The sequence below is a fragment of the Leopardus geoffroyi genome, chromosome C3 (genome assembly GCF_018350155.1).
Source record: "Leopardus geoffroyi isolate Oge1 chromosome C3, O.geoffroyi_Oge1_pat1.0, whole genome shotgun sequence".
Lineage (NCBI taxonomy): Eukaryota > Metazoa > Chordata > Mammalia > Carnivora > Felidae > Leopardus > Leopardus geoffroyi.
The window spans coordinates 66,864,232-66,887,403 of NC_059338.1; the positions used below are offsets into that span (position 1 = coordinate 66,864,232).

The 23,172-nt window shown below is 55.7% G+C and overlaps 1 protein-coding gene across 2 annotated transcripts in view; it reads left to right on the forward strand.

Moving 5' to 3' along the window:
* The first annotated feature begins 4,687 nt into the window (after positions 1-4,687).
* The window catches only part of ITPKB (inositol-trisphosphate 3-kinase B), an 89,989-nt gene continuing 71,504 nt past the window's right edge, over positions 4,688-23,172 (forward strand). Inside the window, exons 1-3 of one of the 2 annotated variants that reach the window (XM_045453249.1) lie at positions 4,688-4,992; positions 6,284-8,386; positions 9,281-10,171. In XM_045453249.1, the coding sequence (XP_045309205.1) occupies positions 6,476-8,386; positions 9,281-9,319 (1,950 nt within the window). In that variant the 5' untranslated portion in view covers positions 4,688-4,992; positions 6,284-6,475 and the 3' untranslated portion in view covers positions 9,320-10,171. Of the gene's footprint in view, positions 4,993-6,283; positions 8,387-9,280; positions 10,172-23,172 lie in introns of those variants that run through there. The other variant, XM_045453248.1, reaches the window with a different exon arrangement.

Sequence of the window (23,172 nt, forward strand, 5' to 3'; positions counted from 1 at the left end):
GCTCCGAGCCGTCAGCCCAGAGCCCGACGCGGGGCTCGAACTCACGAACCGCGAGATCATGACCTGAGCTGAAGTCGGATGCTTAACCGACTGAGCCACCCAGGCACCCCTAGATACAAGTCTTTAATCAAATATACACTGTGTGGGGAGCCTGGGTGGCTCAGTCAGTTAAGCGTCCATGACTCTTGATTTCAGCTCAGGTTGTGATCTCACGGTTTGTGAGCTCAGGCCCCACATGGGACTCTGCACTGTTGTCCGGAGCCTGCTTGGGATTCTCTCTTCCTCTCTCTTTGCCCCGCCCCTGCTCCTGCACAGGCTCTCTCTCTCTCTCTCTCTCTCTCTCAAAATAAATAAATAAACATTTAAAAATATATACACACTTTACCTACATTTTATCTCAGTCTGTACCTTGTCTTTTCATTTTTTTAAGAAGAGCATTTAATTTTAATGTAGCCCAATTTGTGAATTTTATTTATTTTGCGGATCATGCTTTTGGTGTCATGTCTAACAAATGTTCGCTCAGCTGAAGGTCCAAGAGATTTTTTTCTTATGTTTCCTTCTAAAAGTTTTGTGGTTAGGTTTTACACTTAGATGTATGAGTCTTTTCTTTTAAGGTGAGAGAGAGAGAGAGACAGAGAGAGAGAGGTTGAGATTCTTAAGCAGGCCCCATGCCCAGCACAGAGCCAACACAGGACTTGGTCCCGTGACTCTGGGATCATGACCTGAGCCGAAATCGAGTCAGACGCTTAACCAACTGAGCCACGCAGGCACCCCGGTTTGTGAGTCATTTTGAGTTAATTTTTGTATATGGTACATGATGTGGATTGAAGTTCTTTCTTTTTTTTATATGAATAGACACTTGTTCCTTCGTTATTTGTCAAAAGAAGTCTTTCCCCACTCTTCTGCGCCGTGTCAAAAGTCACTTGTCTCCATACGTACTGGTCTATTTCTGGACTCTATTCCGTCACGATCGTCTATTTGTCTAACTTTATGCCAATACCGTTATGCCTTGGTAGTTATAGCTTTAAAATAAGTCCTGGGGTGCCTGGGGGGCTCAGTCAGTTGAGCATCCGACTTCGGCTCAGGTGATGATCTCACGGTTCGCGGGTTTCAACCCCGCGTCAGGCTCTGTGCCGACAGCTCGGAGCCTGGAGCCTGCTTCGGATTCTGTGTCTCCCTCTCTCTCTGCCCCTGCCCCGCTCACACTCTGTCTCTCTCTAAAAAATAAAATAAAAAACTTAAACAAAAATGTACAATAAGTCCTGAACTCAGAGAGTGGTGGTCCTTTTACTTTGTCCTTTTTTCAAAGCTCTGCCCATGATTCCAGATCCTTTGTATTTCCCTGTGAAGCTTACAATCAGCTTGTCAGTGTCTACAAAAGTAAAAACTTTCTGGGACATCGATCGGAATTGCGGAGACTGGACATCTGAACAATAGCGAGTTTTCCAGTTTGTGCACGCCGAGGATCTTCTGTCCTTGTACCTAGGCCTTCAAATTCCATCAGTAGTGCTCGGAAGTTTCCATGGTATCTATCGTCTTACACACTTTCTGTCATGTCCATTCCTATGTAGTTCATAGTTTGTGATGCTATTAGAAATTATTATTCTTTATTTTTATTATTATTTTTTAACGTCTATTTATTTTTGAGAGAGAGAGAGCGTGAGCAGAGGCGGGGCAGAGAGAGAGGGAGACACAGAACCTGAAGCAGGCTCCAGGCTCTGAGCTGTCGGCACAGAGCCGGAAGCGGGACTTGAACTCACGAATCGTGAGATCATGACCCGAGCAGAAGTCAGACGCTCAACCGACTGAGCCACCCAGGCGCCCCACAGAGAAAATCATATTGACTGTAAATATAGTTTTACTTCTTTCTTTCCAATCTGGGCACCTTTTATGTATGTTCGTCATCTAACTCCTCTGCCCAGGACTCCCAGTACCGTATCGAGTGGGAGGGGTAAGAGACAGCCTTACCTGCTCCGGACCTAAGGGGGCGGATAGTCAGCCCTTCACCAGTAACTATGAAGTTAGCTGTAGTTTTTCTCATAAATGCCCTTTGTCGAGTTGAGGAAACTCCCTTTCTGTTCTTAGTTTCATAGCTATGATGTTCAAAATTTTTTTTTAATGTTTATTTAATTTTGAGACAGAGCAGGAGTGGGGGAGGGGCAGAGAGAGCCGGAGACACAGAATCCGAATCCAGCTCCGGGCTCTGAGCTGTCCGCACCGAGCCTGATGCGGGGCTCGAACCCACAAACTGCGAGATCGTGACCTGAGCCGAAGTCGGCCGCTTCACCAACTGAGGCCACCCAGGCGCCCCAGTTTCATAGCTATGATTTTTAAAATTCCGTTTCAAAAGTGGGAAAATGGAAACCCTGAGAGTTAGGCCAACTTTCCCTACCGTCTCCTGTGGTTGCCGGCCTCTAGTCTAGAATATGGAGGAAGAAAGAACCTGGCCCCAGGCTGTGCAGGTTCAAACCCGAGCCTCGCGACTCGCCAGCTGTGGGATTTGCGGGCAAATGACTTGTGTTTTGATCTCTTCCTCTGTGAAAGGGGGTAATAATAGTATCTATCTCATCGGGTCGCTATGAAGATTAAAATGGATAAATATTTAGCATGTACTCAGAACAGTGCCTGGCTAATATTAAGTGCTGTATAATTTTGATCCCTTCTGTTCATTTAGAATCGTAGAAGACAACTGGATTCTGCTCCAGTTAAAATTTTAGGCTGGTGGGATTATCACCCATCCCTACCTCCAGCCCACGGCAGAAATGTTTTCTTTCCCTTTTTTTCTTTTTTTAAATTTTTATTTATTTTTGAGAGAGACAGAGACAGAATGCGAGTGGGTTAGGGGCAGAGAGAGACGGAGACACAGAAGCAGAAGCGGGCTCCAGGCTCTGAGCCGTCAGCCCAGAGCCCGACGCGGGGCTCAAACTCATGAACCGTGAGATCACGACCTGAGCCGAAGTCGGACGCTCAACTGACTGAGCCACCCAGGCGCCCCAGAAATTTTTTCTTAATGCCCACCCCTGACCAGCTGCTGGCTGCCTTCTGAGCAAAAATTCTTCAGCCTAATTGTCCATTGCAGAAGCCGGAATGCCTCCTTCTGGGAAAGGCCGGTGATGTCTTTTCATGAGGTGACAGTGAGATTTCCCAGGGACTAGCGAGCGAAATTTCCACGTTCACCGTATGCATTGCTGCACCTTCCAGTTGCTTTCGCCGTGACATCTGACATGGGTCTTTGCATCTCCTAGAAGAGCCAGAAAGTCCACAGAATGGGTCGCCCGGGAACGGGCAATTCCCCTTTTTCGCCACTAGGGAACCGAATTAGGGTCAAGGATAGGCCTTAGTGACTGCCCAGATCCCGACTCAACACTTGAATAAAGTCTGGGCCCTTTTTATTTAGCCCCATTGTGGGTGGGAGACTGACTAGGCTCAATCCTTTGATGGCATATTTGGAAGAAAAAAAAAAATTAGAAATGACCCAAAGTGTCTGATTCCCAGAAATTCTTAGCTAAAGGATCTCTTGGTTTCAGATTTAACGTGAGCGTCTTCCTGGCGGAGCCAACAGACTGCTCTGTTCACTTGAACAGTATTGTTCCATAAACAAGCAAGAGATGTATTTACGACAAACAGAGTCAAAATTTCCATCAAAATGGTAGCTAATAGGAATAGAAGGACTGATTCAGGCTTTCAATTTTTAAATCTCCCCAGCCTGGCAGCTGTGTTTTCATTCTTTCTACTAAATGCTGTCGTTTAGGATTTAGGGAATTATGGAAAAAAAAAACCAACACCAAAACACCAAAAAACCAAAATCTCTTGCAGCACCAGAACTCAAATGGGGTAGGATTCTCCACCCGGGGGTGGGGTGGGGGGGTCGGGGGGGGGTGGGTATTGACTGTTGCATCCACACCTTTTTTTTTTTTTTTTTGCTGATGGTGGGGGGAAAGGGATCCTGAAAATGATCCAGCTAGGAGAGCCCGAGCAAGGGGGGGTCTCAGGTTTCTTCCTTTCAGGACTATCCTTTTTCTTAAAATAACTTTGAGAATGAAGTCCAAAAACTATGCCCATGTCACATCTACTGTGACAGATAAGTGTGCAGCGTCCAGGCATGTTTATACAGCCAGCAAGTGCTCTGCAAAACCATGAACAGCTCACAGCCCAACAATCTTCCAAAACACGATGCGATGCATTTAAAAGATCTGCAGCTTTGCAAGGAGGCGCCCACAAAGTACCTTCTTTGAATTTGCATATTTGTGTAGAGAACACACACCGTTGATAGAGGATCTGAGCTAGTTTTAAATGCTCAAAAGGTCCCCCTGAGTTGCTTTGCTTAAATGCACACTCAAAACTTTATTAAAAACATTTTTCAAAAATAAGCAAGACATCAGTGAGGCTCGGTGGAGGGGTGGAAAATGGATCGTATATCTTTAACCCGCAGAAGTTAAAAGGCTTTTATTTTTTTTGTTGTCAGCTAACAATGGAAACTTTTTTTTTTTTTTAAGTGTTTCCCTCCCTCGGTCTTGCCAAGCAATAGAAAAAAAAAAAAAAAAAAAAGAAGAAAAGAAAAACTTGTTCCGCTGAGATCAACCCCAGACGGGCTCACAACTTCCTTCCTGCTTTCCTCCCCCAAGCCCCCGCCTTTCTCCCTCCTCCCCCTCCCTCCTCCTCCCTGCCTCCTCCCCACTCCCCCCCACATTTTTTTTTTTTTTAAATCGCACATTGAACAAACACTGAAGTAGCCTAGCAAACACTGACAGGGCTAGTATCTGCACGGCCGAGAAGGGCGTGCGGGGCCGGCCCGGCGGATCCTCCGCGCCATCGCCGGCCCCTGCCCGGGAGCTCTCTCTCCCCGCGCTCGGGCTCCCCGTGTTTGTCTTCCGTAGCCAGCCGCGGACGTCGATCCTCAGTTTTTTCACTTTTCGAGCCATCTTGTTCCTACGAGGTCTGCGTCCCTGGGCCATACCGTCCTCACGGGCCCGGGCAGCTGAGGAATCACAGGTAAGTTTGGCGGCTTTTTCCCGGCTCTCGCCTCCGAGCCCTCTCTCCCCTCGCCTGCCCCGGAGCGAGCGAGCCCGGGCGTTCGGGAAGAAGAGCGCAGAGATGGGCTGCGGGGGGCGCGGACTGGGAGGGCGGCGGGGGCAGGGGCAGGGGCGCAGGCAGGGGAGGCGGGACGGGGTCGGGCCGTGTCTCGCCCTCGCCTTCCGGGCCGCTGGCCCCTCGCCGCCCTCCCCGCGCGCTCGGGGCGTCCTCGGCACTGGGCGGCCGGGCCGCTGGGCCGGCGCCGGGCGCGGCTGCCCAGGATGCGGACGAGCCCGGCCCTCGGCCGCGCGGCGCGGCGTGGGGAGCGGAGCCGGGGCTCCCTCCGGGCTGCAGGCGCGCGGGCCCCGGGGTTCCTCCGAGTGGGCGCGGGTCCCGGAGCCGCAGAGGTAGCCGCGTCCTGCGGCACAGGGCGTGCGGAGGGCTGCACACACACACACACACACACACACACACACACACACACCCCTCCGCAGGGGGCGACGACAGGGGGCGGCGAGTAGTGGTTCCGGTACAGGGGACCGGCAGCGCCTCGGCCCCGGGCGCGCGCAGGCGCGCCCACACTCACAAAACACACTTGTTTGGGGGACCGGCGACAAGGCCGGTGCTGGAAAATGCCTCGGCTGCGGCCCCGCCGCGCGCCCGGGCCTTCGTAGGCCGAGGGATCCGGCCCCAAGCCCGGGGTCCGGGAGGCGAGCGGCCGGCGCGCGGGAGTTCCCCCCACCCCCACCCCGAGCCCCGAGCAGGTAGCGGCTGGGGAGGCAGGTTCCCTCCCGAGCGGGTCCCCGAGGCCAGAGAGGGTGGAGCGGCGGAGGCTGCAGCCCAGGGGCGGGCTTCCCTTCCACCCGACCTGAGCCGCGTTTGCTGGGGGCGAGGAGCCCCGCGGACGCGGACGGGGCGTCCGCACCCTCGGGGAGATCCGAGCCAGCCGCGCCCCGCTCGCAGTTCACTTGGGGACCCAGTGGCCGCCCGTCCGCGTGGCTCCGGGGAGGAATCTTAGAAGGTGGAATTTGTAGCGACCCCCGAGCGCGTCGCAGCCTGGGGGGCGGGGAGGGGTGGAAGCGCCCTCGGGAGACCCACGCCCGCGGCCGGGCTCTAGTCCGCGCCGCGCCGCGCACTCCCGGGAGCTGATACGTCCGGTGGCACCCCATCCCCGACAGACTGGGCTTCCGCGGTGGCGATCGCGACCCCCCTCCCCATCCCCCGGCCCCTGCCCTCCGGGGTCCTGACTCTCTTCCTTGTGTCTCCACAGCGGCGCGGTCGTGTATGGAGCTCTGGGCGGGGGCTGAGCCCTCGGTGTTGCCCCCCGCCCGCAGCCCGGGCCATGCCCCCGCCTGCGCGCGCCGAGCCGCGGCCGCCGGGCCTGCGGGGCTGAGCCGGGGGCCGCGCGAGGAGGAGGCGCCGGCGGCGGAGCCCGGGCCGGAGCCGCGGCGGCCCCAGTACTATGGCTGTGTACTGCTATGCACTCAACAGCCTGGTGATCATGAATAGCGCCGACCAGGTGAAGAGCGGCGGCCCCGGGCCCAGCAGCAGCGAGACGCCCCCGCCGCCGGGCAGGGCGGCGCTGAGCCCCGGCAGCGTCTTCAGCCCCGGGAGAGGCGCCTCCTTCCTCTTCCCCCCAGCCGAGCCGCTGTCGCCCGAGGAGCCCGGGAGCCCCGGGGGCTGGCGGGGCGGCCGGCGCAGGCTGAGTGGCGGCGGTGGCGGCGGCGGCGGCGGCGGCGTGGGCAGCCCGAGTTGGGCGGGCCGCCCCAGAGGGGACGGGCGGCAGGTGGTGAGCGCCGGCTCCCTCTCCCCTCCCGGGCCGGAGGAGGCCAAGAGGAAGCCGCGAATCCTGCAGCGCGAGTTGCAGAACGTGCAGGTGAACCAGAAAGTGGGCCTGTTCGAGGCGCACATCCAGGCGCAGAGCTCCGCCGGTCAAGCGCCCCGCAGCCCGCGTTTGGGCAGGGCTCGCTCGCCCTCGCCGTGCCCCTTCCGCAGCAGCAGCCAGCCCCCGGGAAGGGTGCCGGCTCAGAGCGAGGAACGGAGGACAAAGTCGTTGGGGGAGCAATGTCCAGAGACGGCGGAGGCCGGCTCCGGCCGGAGAGGAAGGGCGCCGGGCCAGTGCCTCTCCGAGGGCGAGGAGGGGGTGGCGCCCTTCCCCGGCCCGGCCGTCCTCCCAGGGTCAGGGGCTCAGGGCCCAGCGGCTTCTGCGGTGGAGAAGGGGATCCCTGCCAGACCCCACTGTGGCTCACCCAGAGCTACGCAAACTGACCAGAGGGTCTCTCCGCCTTTGGGAGCGCGCAGCGGCCAAGTTCCCCCGGCGGAGCTGATCCGCGTGAACGTGGTGACGTCCACAGAAGTGGCAGCGAGAACCACATCCAGTGGGCCACACCAGCCACACGACCCTGGCCTCACTGAGCCGGCTGAGAGGCCCCGCGAGCTTGGGGGTGTGCGCCCCCGGGGGTCTCTGGCGCCATGTCTCGGGCAGCCTCTGAGCGGAGAGAAGAGCCCAGCCCCAGAGAGGGGTGGGCCCTGCAGCCCAGAGCCCCCTGGGAAGGTGGAGGACGGAGATCTGCCGGGTGGTGGCGTGCGGGGCTCCGGGGCGCCTGAACCCCGAAGGCCGGAGAACAGGACTGTGAACGCGCAAAGCTCAGAGCTTTCTGAATCCCCGAGCCGGGTCAAGCCATCTCCAGACTTGGGTTCAGTAGGCCCTGCGGCGACTCAGAGTGGGGCCCCGGTGGTCGGGGAGCCTCAGCGGCGCTCCAGCGGAGTGGATGAAGGGTCTCTGACTCCGGGCCTGCTTGGGGGCAGCCGCTCAGCCCACCCAGCGACCCGGGAGGAGGAGGCAGGAATTCCCTCTGGCGCGATGCTGGAGCCTTTGCCCTGCTGGACAGCCGCGAAAGATCTGAAGAAACCTCAGTGCCTTCCTGGAGACAGGGTGGGTGTGCAGCCTGGGAGCTCCAGGGCTTGGCTGGGCCCCATGGAGGAAGCCCGGGCCTGGACGTGTGGCACAGGAGTACAGCCACAGGGGACTTGGGGAAGCCAGCCGCCTGACGGAGACGCCCACCCCAGCCCAGAGCTGCTGTCCCCGGATCCGAAGGACAAGCCCTCCCCGAGAGAGGCCCGCAGCCCCAGCAATATACCTGCCGTCATCATTACCGACATGGGTGCCCAGGAGGACCAGACCGTGGAGGAGGTGCAGGGAAGTCCCCGGGGCACCTTGCCCCTGAGGAAACTGTCCTCTTCGTCTGCCTCCTCCACTGGCTTCTCCTCTTCCTATGAGGACTCGGAGGAGGACATCTCCAGTGACCCTGAGCGCTGCCTGGACCCCAACTCCGCCTTCCTGCATACTCTGGACCAGCAGAAGCCCAGAGTGGTAAGTCTTGTTCAGAGATTTTCCTTTAACTAGTTTTTACCCCCCTGTTTTTCTTCCTTTCTACTGAGTCTCTCTTGGAGACTCTTGATCCATGCCCTGGGGCAGTCACAACTTGCAATCCTCTGCAGGTGCATTTGCGGGGTGGGGGGGGGGGTGCTAGGCACTGACTGTGCACTTTGCAGCTTGGACAGTGAATCGAGTGACTTCGATCGCTATTTCCACGTACATGTTAAAAAACAATTTTTTAACGTGCCTCTCTGGTAGGTCGCCATTCACTTCTTGGGGAGATAATATTCATGAGTATTACCAAAAACTTCCTGATTAATCCCCAAAGATCATAAACAGAGCTGCTGACTAGCTTTTTCGTCTGATGAGGTGAAACACTTAATTCTGCGATACCTTTAGGCGGAGGGAAGCTGAGCAGGTCGTGGAATTAACCCAGCTTCTAGGGACAGGCCAAGGCAAATGAGCGATGGGATTCTCTGCTGGGGCCCCGAAAGCTGTGGGTGTGCTTGTGACCGGTCTGTTGGGTGCAGAATGACCTAGCCTCAGGTAGTAAACTCAGGACACTGCAGTGTTTGTGGGACCAGTGTAACTGAGATACAGGTTTGGTGTGTGAATTAAAAACAAAACCATGCTTTGCGCTAAGCAGACAGTTTTTAAAATACCAGAATGTTATGTTCAGTTGAACTGCCCGAGACAGGCACTGGGTGTTACCTCTGGGGTTGATAACTCCTAATAGATGTGCCTGGTGGCTGGTGTAGGTGCATTTCAGATCCGTTTTCAACTGCGTTTCATCATACTGACATCCTGTCCTGGCTGTGGCGGTGGACAGACGGGAGTTTTATTTCTATAACATAGTCAATCTCAGGCCTAGGCTGTTTTCACTCTTAGGATCAGAGCATCTCACGGAAGACGTTGAGTCGACGCTAGCACTTCTGAAAAGGTCTGGACTTTCTCTTAGCTTTTCCAGAGTATGGGGAATTTCCTAGGTCTTGTGCAACCCCGGGGTGGGGGGGGTGGGGGAAGGGAGTCTGCATTTTCTTGTAGCAGGTAGCTTTCTGATTTCATTTTAAATAGCATGGACCGTTCATTGTACCGCAGTTCACTTCAGCCACAGCCACCGAGAACCGTGGATTTGCACCTCGCGTCCTTCTCTAAGGCATTTTGGACCTTAACGCAGGTTCCTCTGTGACTCCCCCTGGAGAAATCACAGTTGTGGGCATTTCTTTTCTTGAAGCTCCGCTTTCTGCTGATGAGGCGGGGGCAAATGTCTGTGCAAAGTCTGGCCCCGATCAGCCTGGCGTTTTGTGGCAGGACGGGGCTGTGGGCACGGGACACATGCATACCATCTTGGAGGAGGCATGGTGTGCCTGGAAGGAGCGAGACAGGCAGGTGAAGGGACTGCCTCTCACTGCGGGCGCAGTTCGCATTTCTCTGCCTTCCTGCCCACAGTCGCAGGCCTGGTGGAGGAGAGATGGTCATCGGCTCTTTTGCCATTTGCTTTTCAACCCCCACCTCGCCCCCACCCCCACCCCCACCCCGCATGGCCAGAGCTGCTTCGACTTCTTCTCCAGCCTTGCATTCGGCCTCTCTCGTGATGGATTAGCTGCTCCTGTTGGCTAGTTCTCAAAACAGCCTCCGTGTCCCAGTGTCTGCGGAGGACTCTCGTCTGGGAAGCGAGTTAAAGGCGAGATGAGGCACGACAGGGGCTGACTCTTTTTGTTCATTTGCCAACCGAGGGAGCGGACGTTTGAGTGGCGTTGCGTGAGCTCACAGGTCCAGAGTCAGGAGTGAGGCCTGCGGGTGGGTTAGGGTTGGGTGGGCCAGCCTGCCTCCCACCTCTGCAAGGTTTTCGGACACCCACGGAGCGGAGTCAGGGAAAAATCCCCAGCCGGCTTCACTCTGAGTCACGTGAGGCCGACGGGGCGTGCGTGGGGGAGGGGGCAGGGCGGGTAACCAACTGGAAATTATGGGATCCTAGGGACTTTTCAGCTTCTGGTTGAGTGCTTGCGCGCTAAGCCAAGTTTTCTTTCTCTTGTACAGACTTTTGGTGGAGCCTCATCTGGGGCCCCAAAACACCTTCTTGGGTCAAACATCACTTGATTATCCGAGATTGATATTTTGTCCACAGGAGGCTAGACGGCTTGATGGGCTGGGCCTTCTGGCGGGGCCCTCACGGCTTTGCGGGGAAACCTGGGTGTCCCTGTCTTCTGAGGGGCCAAGGACCGGGGTCCTCTCTCCCCTGCCGGCTCCGCCGCTCCTGTCTGTAGGGCTGCCCTGCCCCACCGGTGCACACACCCTCACACGTTCACACTCACCCCTGCTCACACCCACACATGCTCACTCTTGCCCTCTCATGTTCACCCTCACACACACTCTCACACCTGCTCGCTCACACCCACCCATACACACAGGCTTGAAATTGCACGTTCAGCCTGGCCCTCGGACCCACACTGAGAATGTTTTATGCTGCTCTGCCTCTCCCCGGAGTGAAGCCTTTCCTGCCTCGTGCAGCAGGTGCCTTACTTGTGCGGAGGAGTGGGTTTGTGACGCTGTGCGGGTGGTGGCGGGGCGGGGGGGGGGGGTGGATGCTGAAGCTGGTGGCTTTGTTAGCTCCCACCGGGTCTCCCGCCACCCTGGGGTCAGTGCACGAAGTCCACGAGCCCTCCCTGTGGTTCAAAACAAAGCTAAGAACAGGTTGTTTGGAAACGCGCTCTGAAAGTTGTATGGCCATTCAGATGACGCACGATGGCAGGGGCCTTTTTACTGGAAGGGAATGTGGGCAGCAGGCCGGTCTCTCCTTTGCTTCCGGGGGTGGGAGCTGCGCAGACATCCTCAGAAACGTGCAGAGTGCCTCAAGCCTTTCCTGCAGCGTGGGCTTTGCTTCTGATGAGCCCGACAGGTGCCTGCCCCTGCCCTGGAAGGTTCCAAGGTTTTGCACCTGCCTGTCTGTTTGTGAAAGATCAGAGGCTTGAAATGTGCTCAGAAGTGACAGCATCGCCTGCCTCGTGTTCCGAGGGCTTGCATTCAGGCCCATCCCCACTACTGTTCTCTGCCATCTGAAGGGAAGCGAATTGCACCAGCGAGGATGGTGTCCTTGCTTTTGTCCTGTGAGACGACTACAAATTAATCAGCAGTTCCTTACTTTCCTCTGTCTTTCCATTAAAAGTATCTGGGCCATTGAAACGCCAGGCTTAAAGGGTATGTTAAAATATGCATGCAGCTTGGGGCGCCTGGGTGGCTCAGGCGGTTGAGCATCCAACTTCGGCTCAGGTCACGATCTCGCGGTTTGTGGGTTCGAGCCCCGCGTCAGGCTCTGTGCTGACAGCTCGGGGCCTGGAGCCTGCTTCTGATTCTGTGTCTGCCTCTCTCTCTGCTCCTCCCCGGCTCACACTCTGTCTCTCTCTCAAAAATCAACAAAGATTTTTTAAAAATTAAAAAAAAACATGCACGCAGCTGACTTTAAAAAGTAGATTTTGTTGATTTATTCCAAAATTGTATTATCAGTGACGTGTGCCTGAAACAAAACAAAACACTGGCTACAGACCCGGGGAATACATAAAGAAGTATCTTCTAAAATCCTTCCAAAATCCTTGCCTTCTTTGTGCTTACTGTTTTTTAAGGGCCACTGGAAATTTGTTTCTTTTTCTTTTTCTTTTTTAATATTGAGTAGTTCTGTGTTTTTGTTTTTGTTTTATTGAAAAACTAACTCTGACATGCGGTAAAAATTCAAACAGTTTAAAATGGTTTTATGTGGTTTTGAAAAATGTAAAACCTTTATTTTGGGTAAGTCAAGTTAAAATTTAGAAACGTTTCCAGGGGTACTTAGAAAAAAGTCAATCTAATGGTGAGTACTCTTAGAGAGAAAATTCTTTTCTGGATGAAAATACTGAAGGCTCAGATCTGTGGGGCTCGGGGTCCAGGCTGCACGTGCTATTTTCTGGAGATGGGGCCCCCCTTTTTTCTCTCGGGGAAGATCTTTCTGGTGAGGCCTCAGCACCCCGAGTCATTTATGTAAGGCTCAGGTGTTAGCCTGATCTGTTTAGGGATGAGGAAACCGAGACTCAGAGAGAGAAGGAGGCCCAAGATCCACCTCCCTGACTCAGTTTCCTCCTTTTGAAATGTACGTATTGTGTGAAGATGCTCTCGTGGAGATACTCGATCTCCATCTAGGGTTGTCTCTGTGACGATATAATTCTAGACTTTTGCATCAAACCTGGCGTAGGCGAAGAATGCGTCAGTGTGTCTGGAAGTGTGGCCCTCGGATGCCGAGGCCCAAACCGGGCACGTTTAATTTCGTGCTTTTGCTGAAGACCCATCAGTTGATCCGCCCCTCTTCCTCTTTTTACCGGAAGACTGGTTCTTTGTAATATCGCATTGAAAAAACGTCACACGTCGTCAGTACCATACCCAAGATTCTCATTAATAATCAGACTGCTATTTAGAGGCAGTTCTGATTGGAGGCCAGAACGTGAACCTGAGAAGTCAAAGAGACATTCTGTTATCTGAGGGCTTTGACTCCCGCAGATATTTAAGTTTGGAAACAGACTTGGACTGCACAGAGCCAGAACATCCCTTCCGATGATCGTGTTACCAGAGGCGACGAGGTATCGAGAAAAAGTGAGCCGAACGGTGAGGCGTTGCAGAAACGCAGCTCAAGATGTACTTGGCCTTCAGGTTTGACAAGAAAAACGTATTACACTAGTCAGTTGCTGCTTTTAGAGAAAGGCCTTTCAGGTGTACCGTGAATCATTTCCAGAACTTTTGTTCTTTACGCGCTGTAGTCACTTTTCTGATTTTTGTTGGCACACGCCTGCCAAGTGTAGTTACAGATTCGATGTAGTTCTGTGTGAGCTCCTAGGAGGATTGGTAACATTGCCGAGGCTTATTCTATTCTGCCGGGTTGCGACTCACTTACCCGAAGGCAGAATGTGAAAGTACTTAATGGGAAGAATTTTCTATCTTGGTAGAAAAGACTTTCAGGTCCTCCGCCGGTGACTCGGGATTAATTCGGGACGTCCTGCATGGTGTCGTCGTCGCACCTCCAGCGTGGAAAGTGCTACGGGTTTTGAGGGGCAACGAAGTTCTGCACTCCAGGCCCTCACATCCATGATTTGCAGTGATATTTTTTTTCTCCTGACCAGGTAGAATTGACAATGGATCACAAATCCGGGAGCACACTGTTTAAGAAATCAAACCAAACGCAAATGTGGACTCTTTCATAATATGAAAAGCCATTTAGAGGGCCAACTGCCATTTTTGTAAAGCATATTTATTTTGAGAGTGAGTGAGAGAGAGAGAGAGAGAGAGAGAGAGTGTGCGTGCGATGGGGGGAGGGGCAGACGGGGAGAGAGAGAATCCCAAGCAGGCTCCGCACTGTCGGCGCAGAGCCCCATGCGGGGCTCGAACTCACGAACCGTGAGATCATGACCTGAGCCGAAATCAAGAGTCGGACGCTTCACTGACTGAGCCGCCCAGGCACCTGCCCGACTGCCATTTTAACATGTGGATGTTTGGGATTTTGTATGTCCGATTCTCCCGAGACCATGCGCCCTTCCTGTGACGGCCGGCATGCTGTGAGCTTCGTGACTCGAGGTCATCGGCGCTATAGGCGGTCCCAACACCTGGAGCAGGAACACCCAGCATTGTGGCACTCCCTCCGACCGGCGGGTCCAGCGCACCTGGCCGTGGAGGCCACCGTGGAGGTCTGGAGGAACCTGCAGTCCTGGTCCCATGACCCTGCAGTCACAGTCAGCTTGCGGGGTTCTGCCACCAGCCTGAGTCTCACTGCGGTCCTGCCAGACATCTGGTGGTTCATTTTTCCAGGAGGGAGCTATTATTTTAAAGACGGTGCGGGTCTCCGTGGCTGGAAGGCACCCTGAATGTGTTTGATCTCATGAGGATGTTGAGCCTCTGTTCTTGATATTAAAAAACTAGCAACCACACTGGGGCGCCTGGGTGGCTCCATTGGTTAAGCGTCCGACTCTTGATTGTGGCTCAGATCATGCTCTCACAGCTCATGAGTTCGAGCCCCGCATCGGGCTCTGTGCTGACAGCTCAGAGCCTGGAGCCTGCTTCGGATTCTGTGTCTCCAGCTCTCTCTGCCCCTCCCCTGCTCGCGCTGTCTCTCTCTCAAAAATAAATAAACATTAAAAAAAAAAATAAGAAGAACTTTACTATAGCGTATGTAGTTAGCATAATATAAATCCTAGAGCTCGATTCCTCCAATACCCACATTTTACCGGTGAGAACAGCAAAGCCGAAGAATATTCAGTACAGTGGCCAGACCCACCTTTACATTCTTTTTGCTTTAAAAACGTGGCTAGTGGATAAGCTCCTTACTCCCCCTGGGAGATCCTCCTTGGCTTTAAATATAGTGCATGTTTTCAAAACCTTTGTGAAACGGTTGGGGGAATGAATGAATGAATGAGAGACAGTATCTCTGCTGCGTTACCTGCGCATGAAGGAAATATAGAATCTTCTAGAAGATGGAGAACGATGAAAGGGGAAAAAGAACAATGAAGACCAGCTCACTCCTTCTTCTGTGACCTTACGGCCACACGGTTCAGGGTGCCCGACTGGGGTGTAGGCGACTTGGTGAGATCCCAGTGTGCCCCTGGCCCTGCGGAACATGGCGAGAGCAGGGGTGACCCCCGGGCTGCTGCGAGCTGAGTGAAGGTGGGTTTGTGAGAGTGCCTAGCGCCGCGCCTGGCTCGCAGGAGAGGCTCCAGCGGGTGTCAGTCGAGGTGGGGTTGGGAGACATTCTGAGTATCGGGGCCGCATCTGGAAAATTCCTTGGGCCCCTTGCAAGAAATGCCCTGTGGCAATCCTGGGATGGCGTTTCCATGTGGTGAATCTCCCTCCGCCACAAGGGCTGGGATAAAATGAATTTCTCAGAGACCACAGTTCGCAGGCCGTCGTGGAAACACAGGCGTTTCGTGCAGCGGTGGTCGCGGGACGTCGAGAGCAAGGCCGGCCGGCCCTTCTGTCGCCGTTTTCCTAGAGTGGTTTCCTTTTGTGTGGTCTCGGGGATGGGATTCCGTTGGGACGGGGCGCGTCCAGGAGACCCTCGGGGCAGAGTGCATATGGGGCGACCATGCGGGTGTGCTGGCGGGACCTTGCAGGCCTTCTCTGGTGAGGAGTGGCTTGGGCTAAGTCAACACGCCGGCTTTGACTAACTGGTCCGGCGTGTTTCTCAACAACTGCGTTAAGAATTCCCTGTTAGAAATCAGATGTTTCCCCTCTGTTGAGCTTTACTTGGGCATTTTATTGACTTGTTATCACTTAATGGAAACCCATTCAATGGAAGGTAACTTTGCCAGAGGCTGCAGTCAATACTCCCTCCCCGCCCGCCCCCCCCCCCCAGGAATTTTTACTTCTCTTTTGCACCAAACCGGCTCAGTTTTACGAGTTAACCAAAAAGCAGGAGCTTCATACAGCCGGTAAGCGAGCAGACTGTCTCTGCCGTTCATATTCACGTATAATGTCATTGGGGGGATACGTTTTTACTCCCCACCTTGGAATAAGCAGGAAAAATTCTCACTCCACCTTGGGGCAGGGCAGGGGGGTGGTGGTGACTTTTCATCTAAAGAAGATCCTCCCTCATGAAGTTCACGGTTCATCCTGTGAATCCAGCATTTTGCACTTTTGTGGTAATGATTCGATTCGGGTTTGCCTAACTCAGAAGGCGCTGATGCCGGCTGAGGTTCCCCCCTGCCAGCGGGCTCTCCCCAAAGGAACCCCTTCTTGGCCCCGGTCACAAAGCGACCCTGCGGGCATCCGAGGGCAGGAATGAGGGACTTTGGCCTTGGGCTTTTGGGGCACTGAGAGCACAGACACCCGGCTCAAGGGGCCTCTGCGTCCTGCCCCCCCCCCCCCCCCCATGTAATCAGAACGAATAAACTGGACTGTTTTGCAAGAAGAAGCTGTAATAGGTTGTATATTACCAGGCTTGACTCCGCGGGACGGAGGGATATTTGGGGACGGGCCATCCACCAGCTCAGTCTGCAATCTCTCTTGGTATGCTGCAAGCTGGCGGGGCCTGGGTGGTTACAGGGGAGGTCACTGCGCCCCCAGGCCGTTTCCAGCACGTGTTTTTCCAATTTCCCTGACATTCTTTCCAGGCTCAGCTCAATTTGTTTTCCTCTTCTCTATGGCAATTGATGACTGGGTCATAAAGTGTATGATTCTGCATAATCTCCTGCGAGGGCTGCTTCCAGAGTTAATATAGGAGCTGGTGTGTGTCTAGTCCCCCGCGGTGCAGGGGTGCGTACTGCTTTTTACAAGTGAGGGACCTGAAGGGTAGATGCGATACATAATACGGTTCGCCTCTCCACTCCGGGGAGCTCGTACCGCCTGGGGTGTCGAGGCGAACTTGGGAGTGTATCACTTCTGTCATCCTTATCTAACCTGAATCTGGCAGCAGGAAACTGAAAAGGCCTGTGTATGACAATGACATAAACAGTTGAATCTCTTAACAATGTCAAGTGGAAAATCCAGCTGCAGCCAGTAGCTTAAGAAATGGCTGGGACGTTTTGTAGGGGCGGCAAATTCCAGGTTGCTGAGTGTTCGAGCTGGGAGGTTGGGAGACACTGTCTGGGTCTGAGAAAGTGCTGAAAAATCCTTACAGATGCAGAATCGGCTAATGGGGGGCGGGCGGGGGGCATTTCACAAGCCTTGTAGTGGATATTTGAGTCTAAATGAGGTTCTTGGAAACCTCTTGGCCCTGCCCTGTTGCCCGGCCATCATCACTGTGGCTCCAGCATTAAGGACTCATTAGCACGGAGCATCTTGCTATTTTCAAGTCATTTAGGAGTCCTCTGGGGACTCTGCTGGGCGTACTCCCAGAGTGCAGTGTGCTGGAAAGGCCAGTGCCTCTCGGATCCGCACCTGGCATCTTTGGGCCGTGGGATCCTCATCTGTGAAATGGGTATATTGATAAAGCCTTTCTACTTCGTGTGGTCTTTGTGAGTTTCTAGTGAGATCCCGTCTGTAGAGTCCTTTTGAGAGAGTGTGAGTCTTTCCTGCCTAAACTAGTTTTTTTTTAAATTTTTTTTTTAACATTTATTTATTGTTGAGAGACAGAGAGACACAGAGCGTGAGCAGGGGAGGGGTAGAGAGAGGTAGAATCCGAAGCGGGCTCCAGGCTGTGAGCAGTCAGCACAGAGCCCGACGCGGGGCTCGAACTCACAAACTGCGAGATCATGCCCTGAGTCGAAGTCGGTCACCCAAACAACTGAGCCACCCAGGCGCCCCACTAGTTTTTTTTTTTTTAATGTTTATTTATTTTTGAGAGAGAGAGAGAGAGAGAGAGCACCAGCACAAAAGCAGGGGAGGGGCAGAGAGAGAGAGAGGGAGACAGAGAATCCCAAGGTCTGCTGACAGCAGAGAGCCCGATGTGGGGCTCGAACCCACAAATTGCGAAATCATAACCTGAGCCGGAGTCAGACGCTTAACCCACTGAGCCACCCGGGCACCTGCCTCAACTAGTCTTATTTACAAGCACCGTGACACTGCTTTGAAAGCTTTCCCAAAAGAGGACGGACAAAGACAGTCGCTGTGCTCCTGCAAGGTGGTCCCACGCCTGTGTTGCTGGAAGAGAATGGGCCAAGGACGGTGTCAAAAGCAGCCGTCACACACACAGCAGAGCAGCTCCTGCTGGGGACATTGCCACGCGGGCAGGGGGGAGCGGCGGTGAGTAGGCGATTCTGGGGTCTGCGTCCTGCTGTCAGTACAGCCTCCCCCTGCCTGAGCCACCCCCTCGGCCTGTGTGGACCGTGGACGAAGCTTCCTGCCCTGTGCTTTGCTGCCTCTGTGCATAGGTCGGGAAGCAGATGTGATGGACATTCGGGCAGCTGCGAAGGGCGAGGAGGGGGCCACGAGGCAGGGGTCCGGTGTTCCTGGAACAGGCCTGTGGGCTCGTGAATAATTGAGAAGGAGAGCGTGCTCCGTCTAGGGTTTGAGGATATCTAATGGGAGCATTGATTTTTCCAATACCACGTCGTGATTTTCTCTCCTGGGTCCCGCACAGTGCAAGAGGAGAATCCAGCAAGGTCTTGAATGTTTAGAGCGGACGTTACATGCAGCAGCTATCAACTGGGCACTTCCTAAGCGTGTCTGGGCCCTGGGCTGGACCCGGAAACCTCGGCACAGAGCTGGACCTCCCATCTGGTGGCCGCCCACGGTGACCGGCGGATGTTGCGGCCCAGTGGCTGCCCGGACAGCTGGCGTGTACCTGCCAGCCGTGTCTGCAGATACCTGTGCGGAAGACAACGTCTTAACTGATGCCCGTCCTTGGACATCTGCCCTCTGAAGGCAGAGCTGATGCCAACAGACATACTTGAGATTTGCGAAACTCAAGAACAGGTTGTGTGGCTGTGAGGACAAGCATGCTCCTTAGACGGGAGCTAATAAGTAACGAGTTGGCGGGCGAAACACAGGCAGCCCCAGTGCGTGTTGTAGAACAACAAACAGGGTGACGCGGGACTGAATTTGGGCACTGGCCCCTGGGAAGGGAGTCTGGGTGAGGCCTTGAGGTTGCTACTTCTGCTAGAGGTGGCCAAGCCAGAGGGACTGTTCTGGATCCGAAGGCTCCAGGAGGCTGGAAAGAAAGGGGGCAGCACAGCTCGTCCCCTGCACCCCCTCCCCTCGCCTTAATGCCACGCACCGGACTCCATGCAGATTGATGGTCAGCTGATAAAAGATGCCGTGAGTGAGCGGTGCATGTAAATGTGCTCCCGAGAGGCCAAAACGGGGCCTCGGGAGATCCCCACCCCCCCCACCCCAGTTGACCAGAGGAACGTGGTCAGGAAAGCCGGATTGGACTTCTGTTCAGTAAGTGTTTGCTGAGTAAGGGCCCTGGGGCAGCGGGGCAGGTGGGGGGGGGGGCAGGTCGTGGAGAGAGGGAGACACGGAATACGAAGCAGCCTCCGGGCTCCCAGCTGTCAGCACAGAGCCCGACGCGGGGCTCGAACTCACAGACTCAAGATCATGAGTGGCGAGATCATGAAACTCAACCGGCTGAGCCACCCAGGCGCCCCTCCTTCTCCTTTCTGCCCCTCCGTTTCAACATCTGTCAAATGGGACTGATAACTCCGCCTTCAGGTCGTGGGCCTTAGGGGAGGCCTCGTACATTTTGCGGTGCCTCGTACCGGGTCTGGAGCGGCTCGTGCTCTCGAAATGCACAGCAGACAGTAACCACGTGCCTTGGACGTGGCCGTGGGGTCCCTGGTCATCGCTGTCTGCTTGAGTGAGAAGCGGGTTCCCGAGGGACCCTTCTTCCCCTGGAAGGAGGCACAGGGGCTTTGGAGGAGGGGCTGTGCTGCTCCCGGGGAGCACGGAAATAAGACGGGCGCTGGAGAGTGGGGGCTCAGGCCTTCGGGCCCGAATTCGCACCCACATTCTGTCCCGGAGTCTGTCCCTTGCGGGGACTTCACTCCTCTGTGCCTCGGTTTCCTTGTCTCGCCCTCCTGGGCCGTTGGGGAGACAAAGTGGGCCATGCAGCCCAGGACGGGCGTGGGGAGAGATCCCCATGCCAAGTGCAGCTCGTGGCCCAGGATGACAAACCAGGGGAGGACTGACTTTCTCAAAGAGGTTTCTCTGTTGCAGGAGAGGGCCTCACTCTGGTACCAGGGCACAGCCCTGAAGTGTCAAAAACAATGCGCTGTATTCAGCTGCCGGCCAGGGGGTGTCTGGTTACTCACCTGAGACCAGTCCCTCCTGATAATGTTTTGGAGGTGGAAGCCGGCCCGGGTCATCCAGGCAGAGGGGTGGAAGGCCCCATCCCTTCTCGCCCCTCCCCCCCTGCTGCCCTGATTGCTCAGCACGGCTCACGGGAGACAGGAAGGGTACATGCGTGTATCTAAGAAACCCCACCACTTTGTCTAGCTGGGGATCATCTGGGACCAGGGACGTCTTGGATGTGTGACTTCATTGGCCTTCCCTGGGCCCTAGCTGCTGGCAGGCTGGGCGCATGCTTACTAAAGCAGGCCCTTTGTCCGCTTCAAGAGATGCTTGCTTTCACTGCAGGCCCCACGGAGACCTTGGGGACCAGGCTGGGGGGTCTCCGTGGGCCGCTTCGCACGCCCCCCCCTCCCCCCGGCTCCTCCTCCGGACGCGAGCAGAGGGGAGCCTTCCCAGCACCTCCTGGTCGCATGGCTGCTCTTTGCCATTGTCCAGACCTGGCTGCTGGACTGTTCCTCAGGGCCGGGGTGGTCGCCGGGGGTGTGAAGGGAAGACCCAGTCAGGTGGATGGTGAGCGTTGGAGCCCCAGTAAGGCCCGTGGGACCCTGTGCAGACGCCGGCAGGAGCTGGAGCTGTGGGGTGACCGGTCCCCACCAGGGCTGACGTCGACATAGCCCCGGGCCCCCGCCTGCCGAATCCCGGCGTCTGCGTCACCACCCCTTTAACACGGGTGTAGAAACCCTTCTTTCCTCCTGGCTGTAAAGTGGGGCGGGCGGCCTGCTGCCTTAACCCTCGGGCTCCCCACCTTTCCTGCCCGCGGCCGGTCCACATGAGCCCATGTGTGTCCCAGGACGGCGGCGAGACCTCTGGGCAGAGTGTCCAGGCCCTGAACGGTCGGCTCCTTCGCCTGACGTTTGTGGGCCGTGCCCCTTTCCGGAGAGATGTGTCCCTGGCCCGGCCTGGGGGTACGTCTTCCCCGAGCCCCAGACTCCTGCCCTTTGCAGGGACCCAGAGGCTGGCGTCTGGGAGGAACGAAACCACTAAAAGAGCTCGTTAGTCTGTGGCAGCCTTGACCTCAGGGGCGGTGTGAGAGGCCGAGCTGGACAGAGGCTGCCTTATTTTGCCCCAGTCTGGAAACACACACAGCACCGTAATTAATTTCGAGCCCAGGCCAAAGCCATAGGAGCAGCGTCTGGGACACTGTTTGCCTTGTGGTATCACACTATACATTCAAAAATCATCCTGCTCCCTGGGGAGAGCCGCTCCCGCCTCACTGAAGGCTGCCGGTCTGCACGGAGAAGCTGAACACCGTCCTGCAGTCCCGAGGCTCTCCGTGGCGTCCCTTCTGGCCTGGCTTGGGTTTCCCATTTTCAGCCACGGGCCTCAGATACCACATCCCCAGGAGAGTGTCACCCAGGAGCTGCAGCGGCCGGGAGCCCTGGGGCCGATGGGAAGGGACCTGAGTGTCCCAGATGGCGCGTCACTGGGGACTGTCAGCCTGGCCCCCCGCTGTACTTTGGGGACATGTGACACCGACTTTGGAAAGAAGATTTCAAGAACTTCAGAAAACAGTGCGGGGCCCCGGGTGGCTCAGTCGGCCTGCACGTCTTGAGTCTTGGTTTCAGCTCGGGTCAGGATCTCACGGTTCGTGAGTTCGAGCCCCGCGTCGGGTTCTGCGCTGACAGCACGGAGCCTGCTTGGGATTCTCTCTCTCCCTCTCTCTGCTTCTCCCCCGATCGCGTGCACGCCTTCTGTCTCAAAATAAGTTAAAAAAAAAATGATAAACTTAAAAAAAAAAAAAGGAAACAGTTCACTGTGATCGCACGACCCGGTATTCTAGAAGAGAACGTGACTCCTGAATAGAGGTTTCGAACACGCAGGGGCACGGAAGATAGGATGGAGAGGACCTGGCTCATCAGTGCTTCTTCTGACATTCCCCGGGGGTTACGTTACTAAAAATTCAACACGAGTTAACCGTGGGGTGCAGCAATATCAATAAACAATAAACAGCAATAATGAAACGAGAGCAGCTACGATTTCTGGCGTGTCTGTTGTGTGCCAGGCGCATTCTCTGAACGACTTCGTTTTAACTTTTGCGAGGTGTGTATTTTCCTTCTTCCACAGCAAACGGACTGAGGATCTGATGGACGAGGTTGTCGTCCAGCCGCACAGCCCGTAAACGGCCGTCCGTAATGTGTCACCTGGGAGGAAGGTGGTCCTCTGTGCGCAGGGAGCGCTCGCTTCAGTTCTGGGCCCTGGGCTTCAGGGGGCTGGGGGCTGGCTGTACTGAGGGCAGTGAGAAAGGGGTTTGCTGGCCAAGGGGTCTGAGCAGAAGCCGTGGAGACAGATGGTCGAGGGCATCCGGGTCGCCGTGCCTTGGACGTACTCTATCATCTAGGGGTCGGGGTGGGGGGCCGCAGAGTCGCCTGTCATCTACTTGCCCTGGAGTCACGCTTCAGTCTGCTTCGAGATCAATTTTCGACTCTCCGAGGTGCACCCGGGAGAGGATTCTTTCCCCTGGAAACGAATGGGCCTTTGTACGAACGCACACACTCAGTCGGGACAGCCGCAGCAGAAAGGGAGCTGCCGGCGCGGCGTCGAAGCTCCCAGGCCCGGTGAGGAGGGAAGCAGAGAAGTCGGAGCCCCTCACCGCCGCCCACGGGGCTGGGCAGTGAGCCCCGGACTGTGAAGACAGGGAACGCATCCCCGATGGGCCTGCTCCCCAGGGACCCAGCCCGCCGCCTCCTGCAGGGACACCTTCACACATTTGGAGCTCACATCCACGCGTGTCCCGGGGCTCTCCGGCTGTCAGGCGCGGCACCCAGACGTTGCGGATCCTGTCCAGTGACACGGGTGGAAACCTGTCGTGCGTCTGTGTTTTCAGACGTACGGGGTGGGCCGAAGCCGGAATCGAACGCATCGTATCGCACTGCCTCCTGCAGACTTGGGTTGAGTTAGGAGACCGCGCACGGTCAAGGGAGAGGGTTCGTTCCACCCGAGGACGAGGGCCTCCTCGGCCTGGCCTCGCCTCCATCTGAGGTGACTGCACCGTCCCTCGAGGAAGGGGACATCCGCGTGGGCAGCGGTAGGCCGTGACAAAG